At 39.6% G+C, this 14,197-nt stretch overlaps 1 protein-coding gene across 2 annotated transcripts in view; it reads right to left on the reverse strand.

Moving 5' to 3' along the window:
• Positions 1-1,871: 1,871 nt before the first annotated feature.
• Positions 1,872-14,197, reverse strand: part of PRKD1 (protein kinase D1) — a 123,909-nt gene continuing 111,583 nt past the window's right edge. Inside the window, exons 14-19 of one of the 2 annotated variants that reach the window (XM_044436824.1) lie at positions 11,804-11,910; positions 10,583-10,744; positions 9,170-9,268; positions 7,144-7,411; positions 3,954-4,039; positions 1,872-2,903 (exon numbers count right to left, since the gene is read on the reverse strand). In XM_044436824.1, coding sequence (XP_044292759.1) covers positions 2,685-2,903; positions 3,954-4,039; positions 7,144-7,411; positions 9,170-9,268; positions 10,583-10,744; positions 11,804-11,910 — 941 coding nt within the window. In that variant the 3' untranslated portion in view covers positions 1,872-2,684. The remainder of the gene's footprint in view (positions 2,904-3,953; positions 4,040-7,143; positions 7,412-9,169; positions 9,269-10,582; positions 10,745-11,803; positions 11,911-14,197) is intronic. The other variant, XM_044436825.1, reaches the window with a different exon arrangement.

Below are 14,197 nucleotides of genomic sequence, written 5' to 3' on the forward strand. Positions count from 1 at the left end.
GGCAGCCCAGATTTCTGTAATTTCACATATTATGTAGACACAAACCCAAATTAGCCAGCAACTGTACACTGCACCTTGGCCAACCTTATATAGCAACACACACACACACACACACACACACACACGAGAGAGAGAGAGAGAGAGAGAGAGAGAGAGAGAGAGAGAGAGAGAGAGTTGTATCCCTACAAAGTATACAACATTTGTTTTTTCTATAATGACTGGCAGCCAATTTTGTGATGCTACTGATAAATGGAAAGCTTTGGAGATGTCAAACATACATATGAAGACAGAAATCTGCCTTAGACAGAGTCAGATCACTGGTCCAACTAGTCCAATATTGTTGACAATGTGCCGTGTACACTGCCTTCCCCTCTTTGGAGGAAAGGCAGGATAGAAACATAAAAAATCAATATAAGTGTGCACTGGAAGTAAATTCCACTATTCTCCACAGTGCTTGCTTCAAGTTAAGAGTCCTCAGCATCGAAGGCCAAAACTATAGCTTTGAGGATATTTATTTATTTATTTATTTATTTATTTAGAGCATTTTTATGCTGCCCCCGTCGCAAAAAGCCTCGGGGCAGCTTACAAAACAAATAAACAAATGTACAATTAACCTTAAAAATCTGGATACATCTTGGCACAACTATAAAGACCAATAAATAAAGACAACAATTAACAGTTAAAATATCATTTAAAATATCCACCAAAAAGAAGAGTGGAAGTCTTGCCTTCCCCATATCACTACACCGCCTCCCTATCCTGCCTCCAGCTCTTGAAACTCCTTCCCTCCTTCCCCTCTGCTGTGTTCATGCCCACCTTCAGGAAATCCTGAAACATGGTAAACTCTGGAGGGACCCAGTTGCAAAAAATGTAGAAATCTCAAGGCAGGCTGAGTCACTCGCTCATTGCTCCCCAGTCGAGCCTGAGTCGAGTTGCTGACGCATCCTGCCTCAGACTCGGGAGCGAGTCGCTTGTCTTGCATCCCCGACACTGGTTTTAATCCCCGTATAACATGGCTCAACTCCTTGAGTTCCAACAACATATTTGTCTTCTGCCCATAGCATATCACCATTGGGATTTCAGACTTAAGCGAGGGAGGGCTGATGTGCAGTTGATCCTATACTGCACATTAGATACGATATGATGATCACCTCTGTCTAATAATTGCAAACCAACAGAATAAAGAACTACATCGCAATATGTTGAAAAAAATGGCTTGATTCCAAGAAATAGTCCAACGTGTTTTGAACATAAGTATGGGCCTTCTTCAAGGGTCAGTAGTAATATATATCAATACCTGCAGAGATCTTTGAAAAAGATAACTCTTGCAACTGTCACATCCACATATACTAAAAATGAGCCCTGAAGAAGGTCTAGGCTGAGAGCCAAAATGCACAGGGCGCCTTCTAAAACCACGTATTTTTTCAACATCCTGAGACTTCGTCTCTTTATTCCAGTGGCTCATAGTTGAAACTTTCCTGTTTCATTTCACTCTAATAACTAAGAACCACACATCATGTACTGGTGCCATATTGAATACGCGTGAGAACCAAACTGAGTCAATTTCTGCTCACATCAAAAACTTTCCTTGGTTTGCTTTGAAAAATATTCAAGATTTTACTGATGATTTGGGACATTTTTGAGGTTTTCATATTAACTAGTGCCTAGTGACATATTAACTAGTTAACCTGTGATGTGCAAATTGTGTCCCCTGTAAGGGTATAAGCAGTGTTCACTATCTTTAGAACGACAGCATTGTATTGGTTTGAAAAAGATTAATAAGCATTTTTGATGGAAGCTTTTGATTCAGGCTTGGCAGCTCTAAAGATTGGGAAAGTAATCCAACATAAAACAAAATGTATTTTCAGCAGAATTTTATTCAAAACATACATAAAGACAACATGTTGTTCAGCTTCTAAATGTACATGCTACAGCAGGATGTTATAAGTACAAGTAAAGAAACTATCAACCAAGTCTGCAATATACATTGCTAAGGCATTTAGGCTTATGAACAGGTTGCACCAAGACTGGGCAACATGATTTGGTGGCTGCATCCATGTAAATGTCCAAGCCGATGGGGTATCTGGCCTGCAATTGTACAATCTTTTTTTCAGTTTCTTCAGGCATGTTTCCTTTCATGGTTATTTCACTATGATGTTGTTGTTTTCCACACCAAAAACAAAAACCCACCCACCCCAAAAACTAGAAATCCCCAAATTTACCGAAAACATTAAAAGTTGTTCACAGAACAGCAGCAGTAATCTACTCTTCAAGAGTTTGCAAACAATTACAATGTCAATCGATGATGAGCACAAAACCAGAGATCTGCTTGGTGATTCTCCATCCTACCCAAGAGACCTGAGTAAGAGGAAATGCTTGTCCAAAAAGGCACAGTGGAAACAGGCTTGAATGCTCAGAGTACAACAGGAATCATCCACAACAACAGGTTGAGAGTTCCTGGGAACTTTTTGTTAATGTAACACAGTTGCTCACACAAAATAATAATTAAAAAAATGCTTCTGTTGATTTGTCTTGGCAACTCCCATACATCCATGGTGGTAACAGTGTAACAGCTTTGTTCCTATCTGACAGAAAATAATGGCAGTTCTGCAAAGCAAATGTTAAACATGACCGTATGTATTTATTAGTTCCACAGTGTTTTGACAGATTACAAGGGCTGCAATTTAAAGGATACTGACACGTTCACTGAGGGCTTTCAACTCTGCTTCCTCTGGCTCAGGATTTTCATTGTGGCTAGCGCTTGGACCGAGGAGGTGTGCTGGATACTGCAAGCCAGTTTCTCCTGCATAGTGTTCCCACCGGGAGTCGTCACTCTCATGGGTGATGTAACGCTCTCCTATTTTATATTCTAGCTCTCTCAAATCTAGCCAGGTTTGGTAATCCTGTTGAAGGGGAAATAATCTGTTTAACTGATACGTGAAAACCATCAACAACAGGCATCCCCAACCTGGAAGCCTCCAGCTTTGCTGGGATACAACTCCCAGAGCTTCACAGAATTTGGGTGTTGAAGTACTCCAACACTGTTGCACCAGGTTGCTATGGACAATGCCATAAATGTTCTGAACAAAGGATACAACTTGCTTTCTGAAAGGCCCAGATGGGATGGTAATCTTTCATTAAAGAGTCAGACAAACATTATGTGAAAACAAATTGACAGATCCATGTTCAAAAGAAAATAACTTTGAATAGCGAGGGTCTAAAAAACAACATTGGAGATCAAGGGTCTTTCCCGCAAGGGAAATAATCTCTCTACAGCTTTTTTTTTTTTTTTTTGCTCAAAAGCTTCCAAGCTGGCTTTTGCTAACAAATACAGTTAAAACAATGAAGACTTAAGAAAAACTAATAAAATGAAGAATGCTCTAATAATATATAAAAACAACCTCAACAAGCCACAAGCAGGTTAAAGCATTGTGTTTCAGGGTACGGTCCCAAGGTCTCCTGAGATCATCTCTGATAGTTTCTAATGCTTTTTGTCTGATTTTTAAAGGGGAAAAAACCCTTCTTTAAAAGTCTACCATGGCTACAAAGTATATCATTTAATTATTAAATAAGAAATATTTCTTCAACAATTAATTTAACTTTTTAAGTAAAAAGTGGGACTTGAACGTGGATCGCCCAGGTCCCACTCCAAGCCTCCAACTGCCTTGCCACTGAGCCATGCTCTGTGCTAGCATGATGTTGTACACAGTTTGGCAGATCTTTGCAGCACAGCACAGCACATTCAAACATAGCATTGGACTTCTGGAATCTTAACATAAGAACACACTTTCTGTAGCTCCCACATGGGAATGTAACATTTAAATTAGCCCTTAGATTTACTGAAGTCTAGGCAACTTGCTTAACTTTGGGGCAGCAGTTATAAAAATGTTGCCTGTGTTTGTATCTAACCACAAATGCACAGAAGGTGAAAGGCATGAAATTTGCAGCATTACCTGTAGCCATGGGTGGCTTAATGTCTTGTCCACACTATAGCGCTTTCTCATTTTCACTTGAAGCAAATTATTTATGAGATCAATAGCTGGAGAAAAACATAATTTCAGAAGGCATCACACTCAAATACCTGCTCCTGTCTCGTATGGTAACAGCACAGGTGCAATAACAAAAACCAAATTGCAAGACAGAACTAATCACACTTGTTCATGACAGCCATGCTAGTTGTCATTGCTTGAGTTTAAAAAAAAACGTCTTTATCAAGTTGCTGTGTTATATGCACGCACACACAAACACATAAGAGACGGCTGAAATATTAAACAGATAAATGAACAAAAGCAACAACTATTCAGTACTACACTGACCTCTGAGCTTCCACATAATGGGAGCACCATGCACATATGTAAATTGTTGTGTATGCCTTTCTTTCTGTTTGGCAATGTAAAGAGCTGCAGCGAAAAGTGAAGTGCAGTTTTTCTATGTGTTAAAAAATCTTTCATTTGGATCCTGTATGTGGTTCACAAGCCACATGTTGCTTACTCCTGCCAAAAACTGATTGCTAACATTGATACAATTGCACAGAAATGTGTTTGCAAAGCGGAATGACAGGTGCCCAGTTTCTGTGTTGTTTCACATCAAAATTCCCTTGGAAATCCAGAGCCGCCCCTTCCATGATATGGGGTGAAGCTTGCACCTAAAGAGACATTAGGAGAACGACATGCCCCACCCAGTGCTCCAAAGAGCCATGCTGGCTGTCCTCCTGCGGTGGCTGGCACAGCTCTTTGGTGTGCCACCTGCCTGATGTTCACACTGAGCCCCCAGCATGCTTAGAAGACAGAAAGCAGCCAGTGGAGCTTCCCAGAGTGCTCAGATGCAAAGCACTGGTGGGGAGGTGGCAGGCAGCTTGCCCAAGATGCCGCAGTGCAGGTCATCACCGGGCTCATCTCCTCATTGCCTCAATCTGAGAAAGGACCCCTCCCAGTGCGTTGTGATGTGACAGTGCTCCAGGAGGGCAAGGGGTGCTCCCTGCTGCCACCTTCAGCGGAGGCGGTGGCCACTGTCCTGGTCATCATGATAATGATGGCTGCAGCAGGAGGCGAAGAGGAGGGCAGGGGGTTGCAGGGGAGGGAGAATGGGAGCAAGCAGGCCGCCACTGCTGGGGGAAAGGGAGGAGGAAGCAAGGGAAGGCCACGTGCCTGCTGCCATAGCTATGGGAGACAGAAGAATGCTTACAGCAGGCAGATGTGCACCGGCCCTGCTGAAAATGCTCAATCGAAGCTTCAATGAGGGAAGGAAAGTAGAGTCAGCAGCAAGGCTGGGCAGGCATGAGGAACTTTCAGTGTCAGAGATTTGTACAAATATCATGGCAGAAATGCCTTGAGTGTCAACCAATTTTCTTGCTGGATGTATTTGATGGGCCAGAACAGCCTTGAGCATAATGAGGGCAAGCGAAAGCCTTGACACTGATACGCAATTCTTTCTATTGGCAATCATACATTCTGTTCTCCATGTTATAATGAGAAAGATTGTCATACATTAGAGAGGTGAAACAGAAGCGCTCACTATGAAATGCAAGGCAGCAATCAAATGAATAGATCTCAGTGCTAATTTTCAAAAGCTCTCTCTCCAATAATCATATACCTTCCCTATGCTGGGATCATGATTAGCTGCATCGTTACCTCTTTCTAAACAACAAAGAAACAGGCCTGTTGCAGGGTCATAGAAATAATTATCTGTATGGGCAGATGCACACACATGTATGCTATGTTTTCAGTGAAGGCAGCAGCCAGACAAGAAATGAAAGAACCTCAGTATTCTGACATTCTTAGTGCTGGGCTACACATTACATTAAAGCCGGCTCTCCTAGCTTTGTCTTTTGCCCTTCATTTTACCCTTTTATTTCATTTTATTGCCCCAACCCTCCTGCATGGGGAAAGAAGTTTAATCCTTCCCTCTCCAGCATGATTTCACCGAAGACATGCCCCAAATGAAATGACCACAGACTGCCCATGTGCCCCATGGTTTTTTCCCCTGGGCCTTGTAGCAGTGCAGTGTGTCAATTTTCAGTAAAAACAGGGTTCACCTCTGCACACAAGAGAGGTTCAACTCAAATTGAAGCCCCCTTAAAAGTGGAAATCCTTCCCCAAGAAAACAGCGTAACATGTTTGTAACTTCAGAACCCTTCAAAGAAGACAATGTTGCTACCCTGTCTTTACTTCAGTGTTGGAAGAAGGGGACACAGTTCCTTATACTGCTGCGCATTTGTTAAAATGCAGCAAGTTAACTTCATGAATTCCACCTTTGACCAACTTCTTTGGGATGGCACCAACAGCCCTAGATTTTTGTGCATCGTAGTTTTTTGTGCATCCTGTTTGGTTAAAGACAGCTAATTAGGTCTCTTATAAAAAGGCTAGGGAATCAGGCTTTTATATTTGGACAGAAAATGGAAATTTTTCCATCCCTCTCAGGATCATAAATCCAATGGGCATAATCATATTATCTACATCAACCGTCCCCATGCTGATGCCCTCCAAAGTTTTGACTCTAACTCCCAGTATTTCTGACCACTGGCATGTTGATTAAAGTTGTTGGAGGTTAAAGCCAAAGTTGTGGGGCAGCTGGGTGGGAAAAGCTGCCTACTTGTTTGGTGCAAGGTCCAATACCCAATTTCCTTTAGCCAACGATATACGAAATATGTAACATGAATAAGGCACACACCTATCCCATTGCCTTCCATTCAACGTTATTAGGCATTCACAGCAGCATTCTAGGACAATTGCCAGGCTGCTGAAGGCAACCAGATGTTGCCTGAGGATCTTGTGTGTGTGTGAGAAAAGAAAGGAAGGGCACAGGGAAAACTCTTGACCACCTCCTATTTATGTATGAAAGCACCCACTAAATATTCCTAAATATACCCCAGCACACTTTCACAGAGGGAATTTGACACTGTACAGGAAAAAAATACTCAGCACACCTTTGGGACTAACTCATAAGCCTTCAGCTGATAACTAGAAATTGTTTTTAATATTCATTTTTATCAGTTTTATGATTCATTTATTTTTAGCCACTCTGAGAATCTACTATGGAAATTTGGGGTATACACATTTAATATATTAATAAATAGATTAAAAGACAGAATGTCAATGGTTTGTACCTTACATATGTGTATATTAAGAGAAATAAATGGAATACCTTCATGAGAGATTTCTTTCCATGGATTAGGTGGGTACATAAAAGCAGCATTCTGGATCTGATCATGAATGTCCTCATCTTCATTGAATGGAAATGTACCACTTAGGCTGACATAAATAATGACCCCCACAGACCACATATCTAATGATCTGTTGTAGCCTTTGTTTCTCAGGACTTCAGGGGCAAGATAGGCTGGCGTTCCTACAACTGAACGTCTGAATGATTTCTCTCCAATGATTCGGGCAAAACCAAAATCGCAAAGCTTCACCTGTGAGGTACAGAAGTGGATGAATCAGGCCCAGGCAAACAGAATGTGTGTTGCTTCTGTTTTAGGTTGATGATTTCAAGCACATTCAGAAGATTAATATTATACATGTGATGAAAACAACCAAATAGCTTGTCCAGAAATGAATATATCTTTGAAAACAAGACATTTCATTCTAGACTAAGAAAAAAAGTCTTAGCTTTTTAATTTGAAGCACTTCTTCCAAGTGGGAGGAAAAAGCTGCCTCATCAATATGTCACAGAAAGTTGCCAGTCACCATTGTGACAGCTGTCTTTAGCTCCAAAAAGGAAAAACATGTTTCCACTGAGCTTGACCCGAACTATGATAGGAATTTCTACCATTGTCTCATCTCAACATTATATACATCTGTGTACATCCATAGACTTCACTGGAACAGCAGTATGGATTCTGCACTCACATCATTTAAATGCTATACCACAAGTGTCCATGCATACTTTAAACTTGCTGGGCCACTGAAAGTAAGAACAAATAAGTATAATTATGGTATATGAGGGAGTTATTCATTTGTGCACCCATAGAAAATCTATTACCAATTATGTACACATGGGATCTCCCATGTGTTTGGTCCATGTAAATGCAATTTGGATCAGAGGCAAAATATGTAAACTTTCATATTACATTTTTACAGCTATCCAGAGGTGTACACACATCAGGTACAGCACTGAAAATAAAGCCTGGAATGGATTCTTGGGGAGAGAAGTACCTAATTTACAGTTTGAGCAGTTCAGATTCATTCATTCATTTATTCAATGTATATGCCACTCCACTAGCCATAGGCTTTCTGGGCAGCTTACAACATGTTAAAATCCAACAAAATAGATCAATAAGAGCACAATGTAACATTCAACTACAAAATAATAAAAGCAATAAAATCTGTGAATAAATTCACAAAGTTAGATAAAACGAAATCGGAAAAAAACAGAATACTAAATTACACACACACACACACACACGGATAAAACATAAACCATTAAAATTAATGAATATATCTCTCCTTTAAAATCATGTCACATTGGCAGCAGCGTGAAAATAACATTGGTAGTACATAAACATTCACCTGTTAAAATAACTGTTGAACAAGGAAGTCTCTAGTTGGCACCTAAAAGCCAAAAGAGTAGGTGCTAACCAGACCTTGAGTGGGATTGAATTCCAAAGTTGAGGTGCTATGCTGGAGAAATTCCTCCTGCTTGCAACCCCCCCCCCCTCACTCACTTTGTTAGTAGGAGAAACACAAAGGAAGGCTTCAGATGAGGACTGCAGTGAACAAGCAGGTACATATGGAGAAAGACACTCCCTTGGATAACCTGGCCCCAAACCATTTATGGCTTTATATGTTATCGTGAGCACTTTCAGCTTGGCCCAGACGGCAACCGGCTGCCAGTGGAACCTGCATAGGACTGGCATAATATGCTTGTGAATGCTGGCCCTTGTCAGCAGACATGCTGCCCAATTTTGGACAAGCTGCAAGGTCCAGACCATTTTCAAAGGCAGCCATACATAGAATGCATTACAGTAATCCAGTGGGAGGTTACCAGCTCAGACATAGCTTTCACTGCATTATTTCATCCCACTACACACACACAATTGATCCATATTAAATATGATTCAAACTGAAAAATGAACCAAAGTGTTCAATAACACAGATCAGTTTCGATCATCATAGTCCGCTTCAACAAATGTGTGGATTTTGCTGGTACAAACGGTTCTATTTCTACTTGCCTGTGGGAAAGGATCAGCTGATGCCAACAATACATTTTCTGGTTTGAGATCACAATGAACAATGTTTTTAAAATGAAGATGTCTCAAGGCAACAAGGATCTGTTTAAAAAAAAGATCAGCTGTTTTGTATCATAGACAATTTGCCCAATATTTACTTGAAAATTAATGTGTTTACTGAAAATGAGATAAAATCGCAGCAAGCTTAAGGAAAACAACTTAATTCAATAATGCATTTATTTTATGACCCTATTCAAGATTGGGTAAGCAACATAGACTGATCTAAGATCATAGGGACATAATAGTATGGACACCACACTGCATCCCCAAGTAGCAGTGCTACCATCCTTGGACACCTAAGCATTTGTTCAAACAGCATATAAAAATGGGCCTACAGGTGCTTTCCTATTGGTTTGGGGAAACGCAGTTCAGCAACCTGCCCTATCGCCCAATTTTAATAACCAACAGTTAGGGGTTAGAATAAAGGGATCCCAGACACTACTATGTCTTAATTTTTTCTTACGAAAGCTATAAGATTTTTGTCCCGAGAGTCCTCCACGATTCCTTTCTTGTACTCAATGGAATATCTCTTTCTTTTTGTACCCATCTTGAATTTTGCAGCCATGCATTAAGCATGTCTGTTACAACACACAACTTATTGACGTTATTCGTGTGTTGTGTCTGTACTCTGATTGGTCATTTGGCAGTTAGTCTCCTGTTCATCTGTCTACATAGGCATTTACCTCTCATCCAAAGGCGCCTGCTTCAGTATTTACAAATACTTAATTATAATGTATATTACCATTTATTTTAAGTATTAATGTCAATAATATAATTTATTTATTGTAATTATACATTAACATTATTATTTTATAATTCAATACATCTATCGTGTGCTGCAATGAACGTACTACCGTGTTTCCCTGTCCGTCTGGCTGATGATCTTAACTGGGGCTTATTTTTGGGGTAGGGCTTATATAACAAGCATCCTGAAAAAATCATGCCAGGACTTATTTTCCGGTTAGGTCTTATTCTTGGAGAGAAACAGGGAAGGGTTTTGAAACACAGATACAGCACATGGGAAGGAGAAACTAGAGTTCATGTCATTTAATTTCAGCCAGGAGCAATAAAACTGAACTCCAATGATTCTTAATCAGGGAGAAGATACAGAGACAGGCTAATTACAAAATCAAACTGAGAAATATATGCTGTAATAGCAGTAGAGTAATACAGCAACCACTAATTCTTTACTCATTCTGCATTACATGCTCCCTCCTTCCTCTCTTTCTCACATTTGGATGCATCCCATGACTCACTACCCACATGAAGAATATAGTGGAAGATATTTATACTTTACAGAAGTGAATCTCATAGAAAAAGAAACACAACATTTGACATCCCTTAATGGGCTCTCACCTGTGTAATTAAAAACTTGGTTATTCGCTCTGGCAATCGTCCTTTTTCACTTGACAAGATCATCTCCAGCATGTCTCCATGGAGCTTCTCCATTACAACAAACACTCTTTCTGCTGTTTCAAACATGCATTCCAGGTTTACAACCCCTGGGTGATGCAGATTCTATTATTGAAGTAAACAGTATTTGAATCAGCCCCATTTGTCTTGATCCAATGACAAGGCACGAGAAATATTTATTTATAATGTAGCCATTCATTTTCAATACCTTTGACATCCATGTAAGCACACACACACACACAAACTCCCCACAGTAACACTGGCAATAACTTGCTATGCGAACTTAAATGTCTTTAGAACTTGCCAAAATTTGATTCATCACCAGTCACACTGAACAGTTTTATAAGGAACAGGTAATTTGTCTTAATTCATTTCCAGAGTAAAATGAAATAACTACGTTATGTCACATTGCACATTAGTCTAGGGTCCAAAATCATGTTTCCCGTGCATTAAGAAAAGGGAAATGTTTACAGTCAATATGCTGGACCTGTACCAAAGTGCTGCAGTGCAGAGAGATCCTGTTCAGGCTTCCAGCAAGCCAGCCAGTTATGCCCTCTTTAGGAAACTCCACTGACCCTTCCTTCCATTTTTTCTTTCTTTCTTGGTCCTCAACAGACCAAGAGCATGCTCATTCCTCACTGGACTCCTTGTCTAAAGATTTTTTGCAAACCATGAAGTTCTATCAGGTCTGATGATGATGTATGCATGCTGTTATTTTGCCTATAAGACCAGCACATAGGTAATGCATCTGCTATTAGTATATATGAAGTAAAACTTATTGTATGCAGCCCTAATTCAGGTCACAGTTTAAGAAAGGTAGTTTATACTGTCTCCTTTCTGTGTGTGGAAGGACAAGCAACAGAATCCTTAATATCCACTGATTATCCATCAAAATTCCTAATTGTACTAAATTATCTCAAAAGTGCATTTACTTTCAATTATTCCAATTAGCAAGTTACTAAGATTTTAGTTTCAAAGTTCCTGTATTTATAGCAGATTAGAAATTATTGCAAAGAGAGGCATCACTTGAGAACTTTATTTAGAGATTCAATGCATAATTAGTTACATAGATTTCTACTGCTGAAACCTGTTCTCAGTAAGTTTTATTGCCCTGCTCTAAATTAAATACATACAGGATATAATTGGTAATTAAATAAAAGATACCTGTAAAATTGCAACCTCATTACGAAGTTGGCTTTCTTGCTTAGTTGGAAATCTCAGTTTGTCAATGATTTTAATTGCTACATCTCTTCCTGTTTTGCGATGTTTTCCTGTTTGATGAAAAATATGCCAATTAACATGATCAGCTCTGAGAAGCATCACCTTTCTAGAACTCAGGTTTTCCATTTTATTAAAACCTAACCATCAAAGTCTCATCTGACAGATGATTACTCTAAAGAATCTAACAATTTGGTCTTTTTTAATATTTCATGAACATTCCAAACACATTTTGAGGAGCATAAGAACCCATATATCTTTTCTCTTACGGAGCAAAAAGGACTAAATGAACAAATGGGGGAGGGGAGTTATAGGCTCTTATTCCCTTCTCTCTCCTACACCCTAGTCTTCCACATAAGTTTACAGCATATGTTTACCCATTTTCTAAAAATATCAGGAGAAAGAGAAGATTGCCTGAAAATAACTTCACTAGTTTCAATTTCAGGTAAAATCCATATCCCCTGAAATGCATAGCTATGAACAAGGCTACCATCATCAGTTACAGGAGATATTGAATAATTTTTTTATTTATTTGTTGTGTTTATAGTCCACTTTTCTCCCTGCATGGACTCCAAGGCAGTTTACATAATCCTTCTCCCCATTTTATCCTCCCAACAATCCTGTGATGTATAGTGGGGCCAGAGTTTGTGACTGGCCTAAAGTCACCCAATGAGTTTAAGCCCAAGAGGAGACCAAAACCCAGATCTACCAAGTCTTGGTCCAACCACTGCACCACCCTGGTCCTTTTGCTGAAAAGGACTCGGTGCTAAGAACCCTCAGCTAAAACATTGCAACTGCCTTTCAAATGAAAGTAGGATGGAAAATGTTGAAAGCCCAAACACTGAAATTTCTAAAATGGTTTCTTTTCTGAAGATTAAAAAAAATCTCCTAAAACTTTTTCCAAAGCTTATCTTAATTGTCTGCATCATCCTGTAAGAATTTTTCAGATAATAAACATTGTGTATCATTTAAGGTATACATGAGCAGAATTAAAGCATACAAGGGCCAAACTAGTTATGGCATTGATTGGATGAGTGCAGCTAACATAAATATGTTTGCTAATTACATAGCAGCTTCAGGAAAGCATGGCATCTTGACTATATAGTAGGGATGGAATGGAATGTTAAGGAAAACATATTCTATCAAGCAAAATATTTGAGAAAATTTGGGAACTATGAATTTCAAGCACAACTGTGCAAACCAGGGCCAACTCATTAGATTCAAGTCACTGTTGTGTTATTGTTGCTTTCCTTATGATAGTGCTTGACATGAGAAGTACTGAAGCATTGTCCTCTCACTGCATAAACACACATTAAACTTGGCCACACATTTTTTATTTGTGAAAAATGTGGGTCTCCACAATTTGCACAAATAGTGTAAACAAACACAAATTGCAGGATTGAGGCTTGAATTTTGCACACATTCTCCTTGCCTTTAAAAAGGATAGGAAAACTATGGTCCATCTTAAGAATGGAGGTCCATGTCCTAGCTCCACTCACATCAGATCAAGTTGGCACCAGTGAAGGATTCATGGAATGGAATCTGTGGGGCCAATTGAGAAGATCTATCAAATTTTCAATCCCCTTATTATATTCCTCACATGTCCCTAATGCAGAGGAATTATTTTTTCTCCTTGCCAAGGTCCTGATAAAAATCACTTCTCTGAAGCCACTATTTGCATTTCAAAGGAAGCCTTAATTCAGGAAAACAATGCCATGTCTAGTTCCAACCCGGGTGTTAAATTCTGTGTAACATATTTTATACTATTAGCACTTGTGAGAGGATTCCTCAAAATACAAACAGCAGGTGAAGGACTGGCCCGGTCTGGTCTGGAATCTCATGGAGGAGAGATTTTAACTGTTTGGCCTCTGTTATGCTCTTGTGCTATATGATACCCTCCATGCTTGCTACGGTACTGGAAGGAATGCTTCCATGCATTTGAATGGGAGCACTCCCTCCAGTGCCAAAAGCAAGCAGCTGAGTGCAGACTGTAGCAGTTCCAGTGTACAAAGTGTTAAAACACTCCTTATCAATCCCATCCTTACACCTTCAATATATACTTTTAAAATATACTTTTAATATACTTTTGCTGAAAAGTAAAAAGAAAAGTAAGGCCTGTAATTGCTAATGAACTGCCCAAATACAGAGAGTAGGTAAATTCCAGATTCCATCATCTGATCTCGGTACCACTGTCTATATATCCAGCCTTGAATTCAATATCTGCCTCTGTACTTTTAGCCAGAGGCAGTGCGTGTGATTACATCATCAGTAACCAGTGACCAAATTCACATGCTTCTCTAAGTTAAACTCTGATGAACTTTAAGTTTGCCTACTCTGCCT

This window comes from Varanus komodoensis, unplaced genomic scaffold (genome assembly GCF_004798865.1).
Source record: "Varanus komodoensis strain SLA01 unplaced genomic scaffold, ASM479886v1 scaffold3, whole genome shotgun sequence".
Classification (NCBI taxonomy): Eukaryota; Metazoa; Chordata; class Lepidosauria; order Squamata; family Varanidae; genus Varanus; species Varanus komodoensis.